The sequence below is a fragment of the Empidonax traillii genome, unplaced genomic scaffold (assembly GCF_003031625.1).
Source record: "Empidonax traillii isolate 1590-97213 ecotype Southwest subspecies unplaced genomic scaffold, ASM303162v1 scaffold476:size613836, whole genome shotgun sequence".
In the NCBI taxonomy this organism is placed as follows: Eukaryota; Metazoa; Chordata; class Aves; order Passeriformes; family Tyrannidae; genus Empidonax; species Empidonax traillii.
In genome coordinates this window covers 562922-581551 of record NW_020955669.1, presented here as the reverse complement: position 1 = coordinate 581551, position 18630 = coordinate 562922, and the positions used below count along the sequence as shown (strand labels likewise).

At 43.4% G+C, this 18630-nt stretch overlaps 3 protein-coding genes across 4 annotated transcripts; 2 read left to right on the top strand and 1 right to left on the bottom strand.

Moving 5' to 3' along the window:
- Positions 1-1555: 1555 nt before the first annotated feature.
- On the bottom strand, positions 1556-4815 carry LOC114063620 (ras-related protein Rab-18-B-like). Of its 2 annotated transcripts, none has more exons than XM_027896007.1 (7): positions 4716-4815; positions 4555-4610; positions 4328-4389; positions 3574-3646; positions 2984-3102; positions 2168-2234; positions 1556-1769 (listed from the first exon to the last, which is right to left on the bottom strand). In XM_027896007.1, exons 1-7 carry the CDS (start codon positions 4778-4780, stop codon positions 1594-1596), a joined length of 618 nt encoding a protein of 205 aa, XP_027751808.1. In that variant the 5' UTR covers positions 4781-4815; the 3' UTR covers positions 1556-1593. The 2 variants fall into 2 exon arrangements, with proteins under 2 accessions (XP_027751808.1, XP_027751809.1); XM_027896008.1 differs by having other exon boundaries at positions 2984-3069.
- Positions 4816-5036: 221 nt separating this feature from the next.
- Positions 5037-11331, top strand: DUSP3 (dual specificity phosphatase 3). The gene is made up of 3 exons (XM_027896009.1): positions 5037-5172; positions 8334-8560; positions 10041-11331. Exons 1-3 carry the CDS (start codon positions 5051-5053, stop codon positions 10244-10246), a joined length of 555 nt encoding a protein of 184 aa, XP_027751810.1. The 5' UTR covers positions 5037-5050; the 3' UTR covers positions 10247-11331.
- Positions 11332-15425: 4094 nt separating this feature from the next.
- On the top strand, positions 15426-18569 carry SOST (sclerostin). The gene is made up of 2 exons (XM_027896064.1): positions 15426-15645; positions 18002-18569. The coding sequence occupies exons 1-2, from the start codon at positions 15426-15428 to the stop codon at positions 18421-18423; spliced, it is 642 nt and encodes a 213-aa protein (XP_027751865.1). The 3' UTR covers positions 18424-18569.
- The last annotated feature ends 61 nt before the right edge of the window (positions 18570-18630 follow it).

The following is an 18630-nucleotide window of genomic DNA, read 5'->3' as shown; positions in this document are numbered from 1 at the left end:
AGTTAAAAGCTGACACTGCCTTCCTGAGTCAGAATTTTGAATAGCAGCTGTCATTTAAAAGTGAATACTCAGACTGAATAGGTCAGTCCAATCTTTTACTGATCTTTAGACTGTAAATAGTGTATTTTGTACAGTGAAGTTTCATTCACAGAGGGTCCCACACTTCCAAAGCATTTTAGTGCTGAGACTCTGACCAGGTGGAGTTTTTGTCCTTTGGCCACAAACAACTCTAGGCACAAATTCTGAGGCTGGAGTTAAAACATCAGAATAAGGTAGTTTTTGGGAACAAGGTACTTCAGCTACATGGGAGGGGTGTCCTTTGGAGAGGGGTTTCACCGTGTCAATCACTCAAAAGTTCAACTGGCTATCAGGCCAGCAAAATGCATTTCCCTTCACTCACAATCAATGTTGTGACTCCTAAAAGGAGGAGGCTGAAGTACAAAGTAGCTGAGCCACAGGTGGAAATCATCATCCTTGCAGCATTTATGACTGCCTTTGCTCCAAATCTGGTAAAGGCCTCCAGAGCATCTAATTGTTACTGTTAGAGGACCTTGTATATATATTTCAGGAGACTTGAATATACAGTATTGTTAGATAGGTCTTAATAAGAACACGCAGAGATGATTCTGGAATCCTGTGCTCTATAATTATTTGAGGGGGTGGAGGGAGAGTACTGTACAGGTGCATGTTAGCTGTAACTAGTTCTTGTTTTTGCTTGCCTGCTGTGGTCTAATATTTCCTGTGTACTGTGCTCTTTTAAGCAAGACCTTTTGGTGCCCCAGTCTTGTTCCTTGCATCTTGACAGTGTGATGTTATTCTTGTTCCACCACGTTTAGCAGAACTAAACAATGCATATTAAAAGCACCTTTCTTACATACCAGTGTCACTCAATCTACATTCCCACTGCTACAAGAACAAGCACTTTTCCCAGTCAGGTCTCTGCTCCAGCTTGTCAGTGCTGCCAGACTGGTGACCTCAGCAAATGTACAAGCACTCCTCCTGCAACCTGTTTTCCAGCACAGCCACCAAAAGTAATTTGGCTTCTTCGAGAAGAGAGACACGTTGCCAAGTGAGTTTTGTGACAGATGTACCTTGGGCCTAGGAAAAACTTGAATGTAATATTTTAAAAACTATTTCAGTGACAGCGTTTCAAACTAAGCAACTTTATGAAATTATGAAATGAGCAGAATAATCTTACCCTAGATCTGTATTGCAAGGCTACAAGCATGCTTTTATAGTCTGCAAGACATAAACACGTTCAGAAGATACAGATTTAATGTAAAGAAAAACTAAGGGTCAGAATTTATTTAAAGCAAGGTTGCTATCTTTAACATCTTAAAATATTTTGGATGACTAGCAGCAAATAAAGCTGTATGTTTGTTTTATGATCAAACACAGCCTAATAGTGCATTAAGAGAAGCAAGGCACGTTACATACAAGGTGCACCTTAGGTTATAATAATTAAAAACAGAGTAGTGCTTGGAATGCAAACACCCCCACCCCTTTTTTTTTTTGTGTGTGTGTGTGTGTTTTTTGTTTGTTTGTGTTTTGTTTTAGGTCCCCTGCATTCAGGCAGAACAGCCACCTGTAGATTTAAGTAAGTGGACAGTATGAACCACATAAACTTTTACTCTGCTGTGCTGAAGATTCCACGAGCCGGACTCCCCGCTTCTCTGTGCTTTTATCCCAAAGACCTGGTGTCTGCAGGATCTTTAGGACTAGTTCCTCAAAGGCATGTTGCACTCCATCCTGTGTCTTGGCACTGGTCTCTGGTGGAGGGGGAAAAAAATATTTTACCTTATTTGCAGGGAGTACATTCCACTTTGTAGAAAGTTATTTTGGGACCAGCGAGATGACGTGACTTTATTTTTTTTTTCTTTTAATGAGCCAAGCTCCTCTCCATTCTCCCTTTAAGGTACACTTAAACTGAATAGGGTAAACAGAAATGCACCCTGCTAGCTTCAGGAAAATATAAAATTTCATCTGTGCAAAAAGTCAAAACCTACATCCATGCACATGATCTAATGCAGCAAAAGGAACCCCCCAAAAATAGGTACTAAAAACAAGGCAAATGAACCCATCAATCTGAAATACAACTGTACACTTCAATCATGCTTAGCAATACCAAAAAAGACATAAGACAAGTTTTTGTCACAGAGGTGCATACCTATAAAAAGCAAGGAGCGTTTCCTTGCAAACTGGAGTCCTTCTTTTCTCTCCACTTCACGATCAGGCTGCAGAGACAAATGGAAAACATGGCTAAAATAAGCTACACTTGCCGCTTTGAGGAAGCACCTTGAAAAGCACCACTGCAAAAGTTGAAAGAAAAAATGTCTGCAATATGTAGTAATCAACAAGATTTTCCCACTCTACAGACAGCTTACTGCTAGGCCAGGTGTTACAGGGTCAAACTGAACTATAGGAACATCAAATCAGAATCTCTTGGGTTGGTTGGGACCCAACAGGATCATGAAAGTCCAACTCCTGCCCCTGCACAGGACAGCTCCAAGAATCACACCATGTGCCAAATCAGTAGGAAATGAATGTGTTGCTAAGTTCTGAATCAACCAGGAGCATGACACATGCCAGAAAGGAGATTTCAGTAGGCAAGTAGCCAAAAAGGTGTTATCAAAGGTTCTGAAACTGGGCAGATGTGGAAGGGAGCAGAAGAGAGCCTAATTCACTGATAGCCACACTGAAAACCTCTGGTAAAGCAAGAGTGAAGCATCTCACTATGCAATAGGCACCTAAATATGTCAAAACACCCCAGAAACAAACAGCAACCAGTGCACCTCACAGCCACATTAAAATCTTCAACAGTACCTGCTTCTAAAATGATGTCATAAGTGGAGCCTGCCCAGCTCAGAGCATATCACCTCCTCACACAATATGTGTCACTTAACTGCATTTTCTCTCACATTTATACTCCATCATGAGCAAGCAATCTGGGGAACAATGTAAAAGGATGCATTCCTAAACTGACCTTATCGGTTTTATTGCCAACCAGCATCTTCACAGTGTTGCTTTTGGAGGTATATATTTCCAGCTCCTTCAGCCAGCCTTCCAGTCCTGTGAAAGTGTCTTTTCTTGTAACATCGTACACTGGTAACAGAGGAAAAGATGTTTAACAGCTGTAGAGTCTTGAACAACGTTCACTTCACTTAGTCCACACTACCTAACTACTTGCCCTGAAAAAAAAAAATGGTATTAGGGAATTACAGAGAGAGACATCAACCATATCCTCTTCCCAGAGCTGGAACACCCTTGCTGTACTCACCCAAAGTCAGTAAGGAATACAGAACACAAACCCCAATTTGCCCTATTACCAGAAAATCACTGAAGTTATAACTAGAAAGCTAATAATTCATCCACTCAAACAGCTTGCAGTGTGACATCTCTGCTTCTTTTTAATTTAAAGTATTTTGAAGCAGCGCTACTTCGTGCCAGTGGCTTTGCATACCCAGTGTTTGAGCTAACAAGCAGTAATGTTGTAAAAAAATTAAAAAAAATATGTTATAATGTTATAAAAAACAATTTTTGTTACTCATTATTTTTCTTCCACATACTTCATACCTAAAACAACCCCTTGAGCTCCTCGGTAATAACTGGGAGTCAGTGTTCTAAAGCGCTCCTGTCCTGCCGTATCCTACAGTGGAGGGGAGGAGAAGGGGGGTGGAAAAAAAAAAACAACAAACCAAACACACAACATCAAATATATTTAGAACAAAAAAAAAAAAAAAGGATTTAAAACTACATAAGAGGAGTAAATTTAAAATCTTCCTGGCCAGGAAGGATACGTGAAACATTAAGATGTGAGAGTGAGCAAAGCTGTCAGGAAACAGCAGCAGCAACGGAAAATGGTTAAGGAGGGGTAGAAAAGCATGGATGAAGGTTAAAGCAATAAGCAGACACCTGTAACATGAGTGAGACAATAACAGAAATTCATAAAAGGCCAGCAGCCATGCAGCTAGGCTTGATCAGTTAAAAACCAGCTGAACTGAAGGAGGTGAGGAGTGACTGGTTTTCCAGCGAGAGACACTGCAGGAAAGGAGACACAGTGATTCCTAGAATTGAAGGAAGTCCCAAACCTTGACCAATGAAACTTTTACAAGTGTTTTGAAAGGAACATCATCTGCAACTGCTGCTGTTATGATCATGACAGACACTCATTCTTCTTGTGCTGCATCATAAATATACAATCTCAACACGCAGAAGACTTTAGCAAGGGAGGAGTAGGAAGTAAGAGGGGTAAGAAAAAGAGAAACACAAAAGCTTTGCACATCTGTCGAGAACAAACCTATCCCCATCCGTCTGGAACAAGACCTACCCATATGGCAAGCTGCACTGCGTGGCCGTCCACCACCATTTTCTTCACTCTAAAATCAACACCTGAGATGTCAGAAGAGAAGGCTGGTTAGAAGGAACTGTCCAGTGCTCGCCCTCGCAGCCGCCTCCCGCGGTTCACACGGTCCCGGCTCCCCAACCCTTCCTCTCGCCGACGGGACCCCGACAGAAACATCCCCCAGCTCGGGGCCGGGCGGGTTCCGGACTCACCGATGGTGGGTTTCAGGCTCGGCTCAAACGCGCCGTCCGTGAACCTCCGCAGGAGGCTGCGGGTGGGGGGAAAAGAAACCGCGAGTTCAGCTCAGCCCAGCCCAGCTCGGCCCAGCTCGGCCCAGCCCGGCTCAGCCCGGCTCAGCGAACAGCGGCAGCACCTCGACTTGCCCACGGCGCTGTCTCCGACCAGCAGCAGCTTCAGGGTGAGGCCTGCAGGGTCCATCCCCAGCACTGCATGGGGCCGGGGCCGGGGTTGGGGTTGGGTTTGGGGTCGGTCAAGGCTGGGGTCGGAGGAGCACCACGATCCCTCAGGGCACCGAGCGCTCGTCCCGAAGCCGGCGGCGGCAGCGCCTGAGGCGGCCCCGCCCCTGAGGCGGCGGCTGGAGCCGGGCGGGGCGGGCGCGGGCCGGGCGGGAGCCGCTCTGCGCCAAGGGGGCCTCCGGCTGGCTGCGGCGGAGCAGCAGGAGGAGGAGGAGGAGGAGGAGGCTCGGCCATGGCCGATTACGAGATCTCGGTGGAGGAGCTGAACGACCTGCTGGCCAACGGCAGCGGCTGCTACAGCCTGCCCAGCGCGCACAGCAACGAGGTGGTGCCGCGCATCCACGTGGGGAACGCGTGAGTGCGCCGGGCCGGGGCCCGGGGCGGGCGGCTCGGCAGGGGCGAGGCCGCCGCGGGTGGAGGACGGGCCCGTGTGGGGCGGCCCGGGCGGCGGGTCCTGCGGGCTGGGCCGGGCCGGTTCGGGGCGCGGGGCGTTCACCGAGCGGCTCCTGCAGCCGCAAGCCGGTCCCAGCCTGCGGGGTGGGAGCTGCTGGAGTGTCCGCGGGGCCTGCGGGCCTTCCGCGGGCCTGGCCCGGGCTGTGCAGCCCAGGCAGCCTGAGTCAGTCCTCCTGTGGCTGGAAGGCCCGGGCAGCCTCTCTGCTGACTGAGCCTCCTCCTGGTGACTGACACAGCAAACGTTAGGACAGCTCATAAACGGCATCCAAATGCTGAGGCGTTCAGTACCCTGTTGAATTCCCAGAGCTGCGCTAAAATAGAGTTGAAACGAGGTTAGAGCTAAGGAAGTTGTTTAACAATGGAACACTAGCTCAGTTGTGTCAAATCTGTTTTTTGTTTTTTTTTTTTTTCTCCTAATAATTCCTATTTTTGCTAGTAAGTTGTGTTCATGACCAGAACAGTTGGACAGAATTGATTTTTGGATGAATGATACAGATGACACCAAAATGGGAGATGGAGGGGGTGGGGAAGCAGTCAATGAGCTGGAGGGTGGTAGGGTTTTCTCCAGAGCAACCATGTCTTGTCAGAGCCAATGTTTTGCCTGAAAGCGAGCAGGCTTACATTTCTGAACTGGCTAAGGGGTGTTTTTTTTCCCAGACTACTGGAAACCTATGACAATTCAAGCCATGGCTCCAGAAATTTATTTGGTAAAAATGTTGTGGTTATGAATGCCCAGTCTTAGTTTTCCTGTCTGCTTTAATGTGTGTGGGTAACCTGGTTTTTGTTCTTAATGTGCTAGGCCTGCAGCTGTGTTGTAAGGAGTATGGAAGGCCTTCTCCCAAAATTAATATTAAATTTATGGACTGCAAGGGAAGCGTTGGTGAAGAAACAATTTTCCATGAACATAACAGTGGAAAATAAAATACGTTAATATGCTGGCATTTTTGCCATTAAAGACTTGCTCTATTTGCCTATAATCCCATATGGCATTGGTTTATAGCTCCATGCACCCTTAATTGCTGATGAATAGTTCTCCAAGACTTGTGTTTTGTGGCTAGTAAAATCATTTCATCTCTATTCAAAAGAAACACCTCTTAGTAGTGTTACTCATGGGATGAGGAACTCTGAATCTTCCATGTTGAGAATGGACAAGACTCTGTGGTTTTTTTTCAGGAACCAGATGAAGCTGATGTTAGCATCTCTCTGCTGTGATGTGGAGAAGCTAGCATCCCAACATTGAACATGATGCAGCTGGAATGAAATGTTAAGGATGAGAGAGAGAGAGAGATCCCAGGACTGTTTGGAAAGGGAGAAACAAATGGCATACAAATACAGTCTTTTTCACCTCTAGCTGTGTAAGAAAACAATCTATAAAAATCTGCAAAAATCATTCACTGGGAATGAGTTTGCCTCCAGGGGGGGCCAATCTGTGTTGCCAGATTCTTTCATGATTCCAGGATTGAAGTTCTTATTGATCCTGACCACTACCAGAAATATGCTGATCTAGATGATATTACTTAAACCATGTACTCACACCAGTAAGTGTAGAAACCTCCAGATGAATTTTAACACTTTTTTGGTTTGGCCTTGCACTGTAGGATTTTTGTGTTGCAAGCAGAATTCCCCAGACACTGATACTTGTACCATGGCACAGATGATGTCCTGCCAGATGGAAAATCTGTCAACATTTGTTTGGGTAATGAAGTCTTACAAATAGTTGGCTCATTGCCATTGTTGCTTGGCACGGGCAGCAAAAAATGTGGAAGCTTCACTCATGCATCAGGATTCATCTGATTACACTAAAATTTAAGGGGTGAACGGTCATCAGGAGCAGAGGAGCACTCGAGATTGTTCGTAGCCCTGAATTGCATGAAAATTGTGAGTGAATGCACTCAGAGATTCGTGTAGCTATAAACCAACTAATTTGGGTATTTATTTTGAAATTTTAGAATACCTGCATGTCCAGCCTTAAGTGCATTGCCATCTCAGAGAAACTTGACCAAAATAATACTGCAATAAAGGCTCAGCTGGAGTTCAGCTTAATATTTAGACTCCTTGTATTTGCAATTTATGACTTGAGCTGTAGGGAGATTTTTCTGAAATATTTCTGTTTCTACATCCAGTAGACACATATTGAAAGCTGCTTTTAGAAACAATAAAGGTATTTATGTGTGTAGGAGCTGAGTTATCTTTCAGCTAAAGCCTTCTGTCACATTCTGCTAATGCTGAGATTTTACTGGGAGACTACACAGTGTGATAAAACATACGTGTTAGTTTTTTTTCTTCCAAGGAAAGTGAGGCGGATATTGTGACTGACACGTGGAAATAACCAGGTTCAAAATGAAAAGTAGTGGGTTTATGACAAAAAGGAGTTAGTGGTCTCCTCATGTTATTTAATGGTTGTCTGTTACTGTAGATTGCATTCCAGGGCACAAGCAGAGATTTGTGCATGGGACTCCCCTGACCTCTGAACGTGCAGTAACACTTACTCACAGTCACTTTCTATCTTCCTGTGGCCTGAGAGGAGCTAGTGCTACTTCACGGTGCTTAAAATTGCCCCCTAAAATGTCATTTTGCCTGGAGTGTCTGCCAGGGTAGCAAGTACTGCAGCTTACCAAGTTCTGCAACACTGGTAGCTGAGAATAGAGGCCTTTTAGAACTGGGGTTTAAATTATCTTATGTGGGTAATGGTTAATCTTAGAAGTTAGTATGCTGGGCTTTGTGTTATCATCTCCAGTATTTCCTCACTTCGGTGAGAATTTTATATTCAGAAAGTTATAATTTTCTGCTGCAGTAGGAACTAGCAGATTAAGTTTCATGTGTGCTCTCCTCAGCTGTCAGCCAAGAAAGCAGCGTCCTCTCATGCACAAGTAGTGACCATGGCTCTAAATATTCCTGGTGATTTTTAACCTGTAGCTAGCTCACTTCTGGGCACAATATATTTGAACATCTGTTAACAGACGAATCAAAGGGCTGGGTTATCAACACCTTCTGAGAACATCACGAGCACTGAGATGATTCGCCACATTCTAATCCTTTTCTCGACACTTTCTGTCACGCAGGTTCATAGCCAAGAACATTATGAGGCTGCAGCGCCTGGGGATAACCCATGTTCTGAATGCAGCAGAGGGGAAATCATTCATGCATGTGAACACTAATGCAGAGTTCTATGAAGGCACAGGCATCAGATACCATGGCATTAAAGCTAACGATACGCAGGAGTTTAACCTCAGCCGCTATTTTGAGGAGGCAGCTGATTTTATTGAGAAAGCACTTTCCCAGAAGGATGGTAAGGCCAACTGAAATACCTTTCTACCGTGTTTTCTGTGCACTGCGTATGTTTCGTAGCGATTTGCTGCTTAAAATGGTTCTTTGCTCAGATTATCAGCAGAGCAGCCGTGTCGAGGATTCAGATCAAGGCCCTGGATCGAAGATACAAGAATATAGAAAAAGACAACTCAGTCTTCTGTTCATACATGTAGGTCTCCAGTATATGGCAAAGGGAAGTCTGTCTTTGTAGGGGAGACTTTGAAAAGGGAAACAGCTGCTGCTTCCTTTCTGGGAAGATACGATTTTATTTTTCCTTAGAAGTGTTACATCACATGAAAAAATAATTTTAAAAAGTAAGTCCAGTGTCTAAAAGTTGGTTTAGGACACTAGATCTTGAAATTCAAGGGCAGAAGTGATACAAGTAATGCACTGCTGAAGAGTATTCACATAAGCTGTTATGTGGGTTTTTTCTAAATGTGCAGTAAGGATAGAGACTGTCACCTTGCAGTTTTTATTACATTAAGTCACGACATTATTTTATGTGTTGATTGCCTCTTTTGTTTTGTGGGATTGCAGGAAAACTGAAGATTATATTTGTTGTTGATTGCCACATTTCTCTACAGTGTATTTCCTCAGAGCAGAAATCCCAGGACATAGTGCAGTGGGACAGATGGTGTTTGTTATTGTCTGACTGTGTCAGCATACCAGTTATTTCTACAATTGCCTCACGATTAAGCATGAAAAAGGAGTGCCCAACAATTCTAGAAGTTCTTTCTCTGAAATGGGCAAAGGGGTACAGGAGCTGTGATGTGGATTTTTGACAGATGGAAGTAAATTTTACATCCAGTTTGGTGGAGTAGGAGAACTTCTAAAACTTGAAATGTGACTCTTGCAGTTGTTGCTGTGACTGACTGAAACAGGCTGCAGGAGGAGAGAAGAGTTTAACAGTGCCATCCATGGCTCTCCTTGCACAGTTTGATCTGAGTAGTTGCAGAGTCAATCTGAATGTGCAGTGTCAGTTGTATTTGCTGATTCTTTCAGTCTTTGTGGCTGTCTACCGTGCCTGCCACTGTGTTCTTACAGCGGCAAACAAAGAGGAACTTTGTTGCTGGAGCCAGTTTTAAGATTAACATATTCTCCCTCCTCTCTCTCACCTGTTGTTCTGTTACTTGTGCTCTTTGGTGCTGGTCATCTTTTAGGGGCAAGGCTTGTCCTAAAACCACAAAAGATCGGGGAAGTGCAGTGAACAGACACAGCTTTACTCTTGTAATACAGTAGCAAATGTGTGATTGTTTGATATAGAACCTTTCCCTTTTGCATCATCCTCGACCCCACTAACAGAGTGTTAGCACCTCCCCCCTAAGTTCTATTCACCCTCTGTCCATTTGGAACTCGCCAGCCGCGAAGGGACCGATAAACACTCCGCTTTACACCCCAAAGATCTCACGTTGCTTCCGCTGTAACCCCAAATCCCGCCCTGTCTCCCCCCCCCCCCGCAGGACAGGTGTTCGTGCACTGCCGCGAGGGTTACAGCCGCTCCCCCACGCTGGTCATCGCCTACCTCATGCTCCGCCGCCACATGGACGTCAAGACCGCGCTGAGCACCGTGCGGCAGAAGCGGGAGATCGGCCCCAACGACGGCTTCCTGAGGCAGCTGTGCCAGCTCAACGAGCGATTAGTGAAGGAGGGCAAACTGAAGCCCTAGGACGGGGGGCGCTGCGGTGTTTATTTTTTTTTTAAGTCTCTCAGACCTTTAGAGGACATCTTAGAGACCCCAAACCCCCCCCAGCCACCAAGCTAGAGAGAGGCAGGATTCCTGCTCGTCCGGCGAAAGTATCTGTCTTGAACTCTGGGACTGTCGATGCAGCACAAAGCTGTGTTGCTGTTTGGAGCTGTTGCAATGAAGAGGTGTTTTTAGAGGGGTATCTCCAGTGAGAACAGCTATCTCCACGTGTATTTCAGAGCCCCTGAAGACTTCATAGCATGTGTGGTTTGCACTGACACTGAATGTGATTCGTTTAAGCTTTATCTTGTGTCTCACCAGAGCACGAGTTTCTGAAAGCCCCGACACATCTCATCACTCACTCACTCACTTAACAGAAGCACTGTAATTTCTAAAGCTTCTTTTTCATGCACAGAGGTGCCTAAAGTTTGAATGTAGGAGCTGAAAGGAGTGGAGAAGTGTATGTACAAATGCACAGATGCACTGGTTTGTAAAATGAAGTGTATGCAGCGTTTGGTGTGGATTTATGCAATACACAGTGTGTAATAAGTAGTAAAGCCATTCAGAGCCCATTCTTGATGCACACTGTATTTCCAAGAATAGCTGTACCTCCTGCTGTTGTGATTGACATGAAATAGTGTGTTATTAAATGCCCTTTTATTTTTGTTCTGAATTCATACTAGAAAAAAATGTCATCAGCAAATGCCGAGGAAAAAACTTGAGCAAGGGAGAAGTAATGTTTGTATTTAGAAATGCTTGTACTGGATGTATGATAAAGTCCTAAGTATCAGAATGTGATGGCTTTCAGAGCTTGTATGGAATTACAGTGTCTTTATCCCTTATTTACTGTCACTGTTTATCAGCATAAAATGGAATGAGCACACACACCTTCCAGTAGGGCGCCACAGGTGTGCTTACAAAGCAGTTTGCAGAAGTGTACTCTTGACTTCTTAGATTGCTTGCATGGTGTCATTCAATTAGAAATGAGAATTGTAACGTACCACAATGTATAGGAAATATTTACTTTCTATTAAAATAAAGGATGTCTTGATTCTGTTTGACATACAGGTGAGCTGAGTCATTGCAAGGTTAGTGTTTAAATATGTCCCTGTGAGCTACAGGACTGTTATTGATGCAAAGGATCTCACACTCAAAATTCAGAATTGTTGGTTAAACAGAAACCAGGGTGACTGTGTTCCCTTTTTACCTGTGCTTTAATGTAGTTCTAGACTGAAAAATCTTAAACTTTAAACAGAAACACTATTTGTATTAGTACCACGTGTGATCCCAGAGCTAGTTTTGTCTACTCAGTTCAGCAGTCAAAAATCACGAAGATCGTACATTGTTTTACTTCTGGTTACTGGGGTGGTGTGGTTTGGGGAGGTGGGAGTGGCCAGGGAACGTTCTGTGTAGATAGGTAACTTTATTGAAATTAAACACCAGAGGTGATTGTTCTGCTTGAAGACTTATTCCGTTTTCTTGAACAGGATGGAACTGCCAAATCTCTTTTCTCTTCTGTGTCCCTTGAAGTGACAACTGGGGAGCACTTTATATATCCCATCACCCCTCTGCAGTCAGTCAGGACTCGGTGCTTGCTTTGTATCAGGATGGTTCAGTAATAATGAGCAGTAGTGAATTCCCTGGGCTAATTACATACCTGTTTGCTTTCTCCCCTTTTATCAGGGTTAAATTAATTGCTTCTTCAAAATTCCCACTTATTAATTTTGTGCTGGGTAGCTTGGGAAATAGAATACTGGCCTTATCTTTTCTACAATGCTGACTTTTTCCTACTGCTGTCTGATTTATAAATTATCCTTTTAAAATTTTTACTGTGAGCATAGATTTATTTTATTTTATTTTATTTTGGTCTTGTCTCACACCATGTGTTCTTAATACCTATCTGCACTGCAAGGGTAAAAAAATAGAGATTTGTGTGCATTCACTTTGTCTTTTGCCTGTTACTTGGAAGTCAAATTTCCAATCCATTAAAGAGCTAAGAAGCCATTAGGCCTTAGAACTTTGTTACTCTTCCATAAATTTTAAGAAGGTAGGAACTGTCAGTTAAAACCAGAATGGTTTCTTGAGCCTGTTCACCTCACAGCAATGTTTTTATACTTGTCAGGATCAAGACAGAGGGGAATGTTTTTATATTCAAAACACTCTTTTACTTCACAGGACACTCCCACTTTAGTGGTACCTTCAGTGGTGCTCTGGCCCATTTGTCTCAGTGTAATAAAACTGATTTAACATTTTGTAATATGAGGATGGAGAAGGATAAGTAAGACCGTGTTATAAATTGGTTTTACAAATTGAGACAATATATCCTAAGTTGCTGATAGGCAACTCAGAAAGGAAACCATTTCTATCTCTGCTTTTAGAGTAGGCTAAAAATAGAATGTCAGACCACTGCTCCATTAATGGATCACACCCTTCCTCTTTTAGGCTCGCTCTCTGAGTACAGTCATGGTGCAAATTCCTCTACCTATTTTAGCTGGCCAAGAAGAGCTTGTGTGCCTCTAATCCACAGTGATGTGCTGTGTACTTCTACATTTCTTTTTCTGATTGGAGAAGGAAATATTGCATTGTAATATATTATATGTAATATAAAATTGAGAAAGTATTGGGAGTGAGACAAGGTGGACAAGTGTTGTACCTGACATTTGAGACTGCACCGTGGGGACTGCCAGAAACCGCTTCATGAGAGTTGAAAAACAAACATGTGCCAATATTTATCTCAGCAAAGAACAACAGCAGAAAGGATACTAGCAATGTTTATTTTCACCATTTAAATATTTTCATTGAGCTGTCTTCTGTTGTCCAGACCTCATTAAATCTCTGATGCTAGAATTAGAAGCAGGACTTTCCCCCTTCTTTTATTTTTTAAATTAATTCTACAAGTTTGCTGTAATGTTTTTAGCACGGAGAGACTATCTAATGGATTCTTAGTTTAGCACAGAGGTTTCTTCTACAATTACTCTCTGGGCTGAGTAAAACTACAGACAGAACAAACCTGAGAGGTGTTGTCTAAGGATTTCCTGGTGAGAATTAGTGAGAATTAGTGTCCTATTAATTTCTCCTGCAAGTAAATCCGGGAAAGAATTAAGTGTGGGTTGGGGTTTTTTTAATTTTAATTCCAGTCTGCCAATGTTGCTGGCAAGCTGACTCACCAGATGGAGCTATAGGCTTATTATTCTTGCCTAGATAGTCAGCACTGAGTCCCTGAATACTGTTGGATGAATCCAGTGTGTTCTTAGCATTGGAAAAGGCAAGGCACCAGGGTGATTTATCAGACTCTGCTGGGACAGTACTAAGAGCCCATTTATTCTTGGCTGCTTGCAGGAGATCACACGACAGCATTGACACAGCAAAGTTCTTTTGAGGCACATAAAAGTTGCTTGAGGAAGACTGTCTTAGCAGCATCTTAGGAAAAAAAAAAAACCTGTTTGAGAAGCAAATAACTTCTTTATCGTGTTAAAAACTGAATTCCTGGGCAGTGTGGGAAATATGAGCTGCTGACCACAGATAAGCTTAAATCGAACACCGTGATGCCAATTTACCCCTTGTACCTTCTCCACTAATGTGTCTGATTCCTTTTCAGCACAGTGTGCTGGTTTTGGGTGGGGCACAGTTAATTTTAGCCCTGGTAGCTGCTGTGGGGCTCTGGGGTTTTGGATTTTTGCTAAAAACACAGTGATGATAACACAGAGATGTTTTTCTTGTTGCTGAAAAAAAAAAAAAAAAACAAAACCTTGTAAAAAGAAAACAGTATGTTGTACTCCTCCATTCCTCCTACACCTGAAATTTGGTGGCACCTGTTGTCTGTGCCCCATCAGGGGATTTGTCAGAATGGATTGCAAGCCTTGGGTAATGAGTCTCCCAGGAGTAAGGGAAAGGCAGAGAGTGAATCATTTTTTAATCTCTTGGACAGGAAACATTTTCGTGAGAAAAGTATGTGACAAACATGGCAGTAACACACGTGGGTGTCCCTCTGCTGCTTTCAGGAGCTCTGATGAGCTCCCTGTGGTATCTAACCTAACTAAAAGCTGAGATGCTTTCTGATTAATGGATTTAGCCTAACATCGTTTGCAGATAACTTGAAAGTGTTATGGGGTCTTGAGACACAGAAATTATGAAGTTGTCACCACTATCATCTTGTTTTTGCAAGGAAGGCTACCAGAGATGAGACCTTAAAACCTGACACATGAATGCATCTTGGGCATAGATGCCCTAGACATAAGGTCATCAATTCTTTCTGTCTATTAGTTGTCATCAGGACTGGAAATCAGTCTGGTCATGGTCTTGTGTTTAAAATAAGCAAATATTCAGCATTTGCATAGCATGTCAGTAGAAGTAGCAATATGAAGTGAATTTAAAGCAAATGCAAACATTTGGTTGTTTTGTGTGGCTTTTTTTTTTCCCTCCAAGTGTTAAAAATGTAAGAAAGAGCACATCAAAAAGTGTGATGCATAACATCCTGGCTGTTTACCTTAAAAAAAAAGTATTCCAAATAGCTATTTTAAAGAAAAACTAAACAAAACAACTTCTCACGTTGAAATTAAGCTCTTCCCTGTTTCTTCTACTGTATTTGGGAAACAAAATGTAGAGTTCCTCGTTTTGGAGAGGGATAAAAAAAGCTACCCCAACCCCAATCATTTCCCTGCAGGAAGCAAAACTACTGAGCTACAGTTTCTGGATTTACTTACTTTATACAGCGAGCAAGGGAAGAGGAACAGCAAGAGCAGAAGCAAAAAGTCTGAAAAACCTTTGGAAAACACAGTAGACAAAAATTCAAACGTGAATGGAGGTAGAAGCAGCTTTTAATTATAACATTGTTAGGAAAAAAAGCTGCAGGAAGACTTGTTGGGTTTCAATTCACCCAAGTCCTGTCAATCACCATTTGTTGCCAGGCACAAAAATGAAGTGAATATGAGAAGTTTTTGCATACAAGTTGTAGAATATGGTCACCAACCCACTCCCACACACCCATTTTATTTCCCACTGACAAAAGCTGAGATGAATGAGTTGTTGTCTGGCCCTTCCCACTTCGTATGGTCATTGGCTGGCTTGGCTCTAAAAAGGATTTTAAAAAGGGGAATAATGTGCCTTTGCCTAGGATCTGAAGCTGTCAGAGTGCTGAAAAGCTAATCTGTGAGCTGCCACCATGCAGATCTCCTGGGCTGTGTGCGCTGTCTGTGTCCTGGCACAAATTGCATTTCGATCCGTGGAAGGGTGGCAGGTGTTTAAAAATGATGCTACAGAAATCATCCCTGAAATCACTGAAAACACAGAAACACCGATGGAGCAGACTTTCAGCGACAACAACACAATGAATCAGGCGAAACACGGAGGAAGACACATACAGCAAGCTCCAGACCCTAATGGTAAGAAAAAATATCATTATTAACTGGTTTGGACCCTAAGAGACAGTTTGTAAACGAATGCTTTTTTTATATGTTTGTTTATTGAAACTTTGAGGTGTGCTTTAAGTGATAAAGATTTACATCTACTATTGAAGAAGTGTGAATGTAAAGGTTAGAAGGAATGGTGTGGAGTTCTGTGGTGACAGCATGGTCTGTCTGTTGAACATTGCCCAGTTGCTCTCTGCGATCTCCAATAAAAACTTGGAGCAGATATTACTTAACATTTCACTGTGCTTTCAAGCATTGTGAGGAAATATCAGAATTCTTCTTTCCCTCTTTAGTGGATTGACAGTGGAGATGTAAGTTCTCAATATTTAGGAAGACCCACACCGGTTGTGACTAAGAAATGGCACATGGGGGTTGTGTTCAGCTACATTGGAGAATTGTGCTGTTCTCTCTTTTGCCAACAACCAGGTCTTCCAAAAAATGCCAGATGCTTTGTGATATATTGCCACATTTGGCCAAACATCCAGCTTTGGCAGTGAGGCATCGAACACAGGCTTCGTGAGGAGAGGCAGGAGATGAGAAGCTCACGCCAGGCAGAGAAAGGGCAGTTTTAAAACAGTTTTCCACTGGCAAATAGGGCAAACTTGGTCTGCCAGACACACAGTACAAAGCCTGTAGAGAGAGTTTGCACTGTTGTGCATTGCAGATTTGAATCAACCTTCTTTTTCTGGGGGCAGCTGAAAGGCAGTTGGGATTTTCTGCTGCAGCTGTCAGTGAAGGTGTTTAAACCCACAGTATTAACAGTGTTTTAGGAGAGAAAGTAGTGCTTTTGGGAGTGTGACTTTAGAGGATTCTTGCATTCCTAAGAGGGGGAGCACCCTGCTTCTCACAGGCAGCCCCACCAACCCCCTGCTCATGGCAGGTTGGTTTTGTTGTTCCATCTGAATACCTTAATTTTTTAGCCTCTTACTACTCTGACATCAACCCATGGGAATCTGCCCCACTGATATGTGTGTATTTTTTGAAGTGGAAAGGACATTTACTCAAAAAATCAAGGGTAAAGGAGACTGGACAGTTATTCAAGATATACAGTGGTCTTATTTTAACATCTTTAACACAAGGAATCAAAATTGTGGTCCAAAGTGGCCTGAAACCCTTCTGGAACATATAATGTTGCATCAGCCCATGAATAATTTTGCAGTATGATGTTGAACCTGCACACTTACAGGACAGGACATAAATGCACAGAAAATAAGCCTATATAGCTGAGGCAAATGCCTGAATATTTAATTGCATTTTTAATTGTGCCTGTCTATGCATTATGGTGATACAATACACCTGATTCAAAGCCTTATTTTTTACAGACAGACATAATTTTCTTGAATGCTTAGAAATTAAAATGTTTCTACCACTAATGGCTCAGGGTCAGACTTCTCTTTTGCTGAACTAAGGAGGGAATCACCTTGTATACAGTGAGGAGTTAAAACTGTCCTTTTGACAAAGAGAAGAACATTAATATGTGTTTATCTAGATGAAGTTATTGGACAAACGCTTTTAAAAATCAAATTCTGTGTCTTCCAAACAGGCCAGTTAGCCAAGCATGTAATTTAGAAAAAGAGACACTTTTGGAAAAAGTTACATTGGACAGTTTGTCTAAGTCCTTAAGGCTAAAAAAAATCTTGTATTTCCTAATGTTTCATTTGCCTGGAGCTGTCCATTGAGAAAAAGGGGGGAAGGGAAACTGTATAGTTCCTAATCAGCCAGAAGGTGCCTCTAGCTGTCTGAAGGAAATTGTGTGGGACGTGGAATTATCCCAGAGAGCAGTAAACTTGGAAAAGCCAATGTCTGAATGGTGGGAATTCCTTAGGGCTGCTGTTACTTGCTATTTCTCTAACCTGGAACAGATTATGGTAGTTAAAATTCACTTAAGGAACACTTTCTCTGTTGCAAAAGAGTTTTAAATCTGGAGTCGACATCTGAAGTCAGTGGAGTTAAACCAGAGCAACGGGGGAAGGTGTTCCCCGTGGGTAAATGAAGCCAGGAGAATAATATCAAATTTTGCCATGGAGTAATGGCTGTACTTCAGCAGCTCCACTGCCCCCCTGCACAACCCTGGCATGGAATGCACCCCATGGCAAGAGAAGGATTTTATTCAGGAATTTGTACAGTGTTACTCCAGGGTCTCATAACTAGAGTGGCCAAATAATCAGAAGCCTCACAAGTGAATATTTTGAAATATTTCTCTCGAAAATCAAGATGCAAGATGTTCAGCTGGTACCTAGAGACAGATACCTCCTGTGGAAACAACAACAACAAAAAAAAAGCGCTTTCTCGGGGGTGGGAAAGTAATTAACGTGTTTCTTGTTCGCAGATGCCTCCGACTTCAGCTGCAGGGAGATGAGAACCACCCGCTACATCACGGACGGGCCCTGCCGCAGCCTCAAACCTGTCAAGGAGCTCATCTGCTCGGGCCAGTGCGTCCCCTCTCACCTGCTCCCCAACTCCATCGGCAGGGGGAAGTGGTGGCGTCAGAACTCCTTGGATTATCGCTGCATCCCCGCTCACAGCCGCACGCAGCGCCTCCAGATGTCCTGCCCCGGCGAGGAGAGCCGGACTTACAAATTCCGAGCCGTCACATCCTGCAAGTGCAAGCGCTACACCCGCTACCACAACCAGTCGGAGCTGAAGGACTTCGGCAAGGACAACGCCAGGCCTCAGAAGAACAAGAAGCCCCACCTGTCCAGAGCCAGGAGCGGCAAATCCAACCAGCACGAGTTAGAAAATGCTTATTAGGAAGGTGGCTCTGGGTGACTCACGGACTGGCGGCTCCGGGTAACTTTGCAAACCGTCACAGGGCACTCAGAGGCCACAGCAGTGACGTTCTGACTGCAGTAGGTTCCAATTCCTTCTGCTAAAGCTGGGTCAAATGCTCACATAGGCAAAAATAAATAAATAAATAAATCTGTCAGATTGTAGCACTTATGGTCTGATAGGAAAACG

Excerpts from the sequence above, each read along its gene's own strand:
- LOC114063620 (XM_027896007.1), bottom strand. The coding sequence starts at position 4,780 with ATGGACCCTGCAGGCCTCACCCTGAAGCTGCTGCTGGTCGGAGACAGC. Across the intron at positions 4,390-4,554 it reads GAGCCTGAAACCCACCATCG|GTGTTGATTTTAGAGTGAAG; the intron begins GTGAGTCCGGAA and ends CTGACATCTCAG. Across the intron at positions 3,103-3,573 it reads AGCTCAAGGGGTTGTTTTAG|TGTACGATGTTACAAGAAAA; the intron begins GTATGAAGTATG and ends CTCTGTTACCAG.
- DUSP3 (XM_027896009.1), top strand. The coding sequence starts at position 5,051 with ATGGCCGATTACGAGATCTCGGTGGAGGAGCTGAACGACCTGCTGGCC. Across the intron at positions 5,173-8,333 it reads CGCATCCACGTGGGGAACGC|GTTCATAGCCAAGAACATTA; the intron begins GTGAGTGCGCCG and ends TCTGTCACGCAG. Across the intron at positions 8,561-10,040 it reads AGCACTTTCCCAGAAGGATG|GACAGGTGTTCGTGCACTGC; the intron begins GTAAGGCCAACT and ends CCCCCCCCGCAG.
- SOST (XM_027896064.1), top strand. The coding sequence starts at position 15,426 with ATGCAGATCTCCTGGGCTGTGTGCGCTGTCTGTGTCCTGGCACAAATT. Across the intron at positions 15,646-18,001 it reads GCAAGCTCCAGACCCTAATG|ATGCCTCCGACTTCAGCTGC; the intron begins GTAAGAAAAAAT and ends TCTTGTTCGCAG.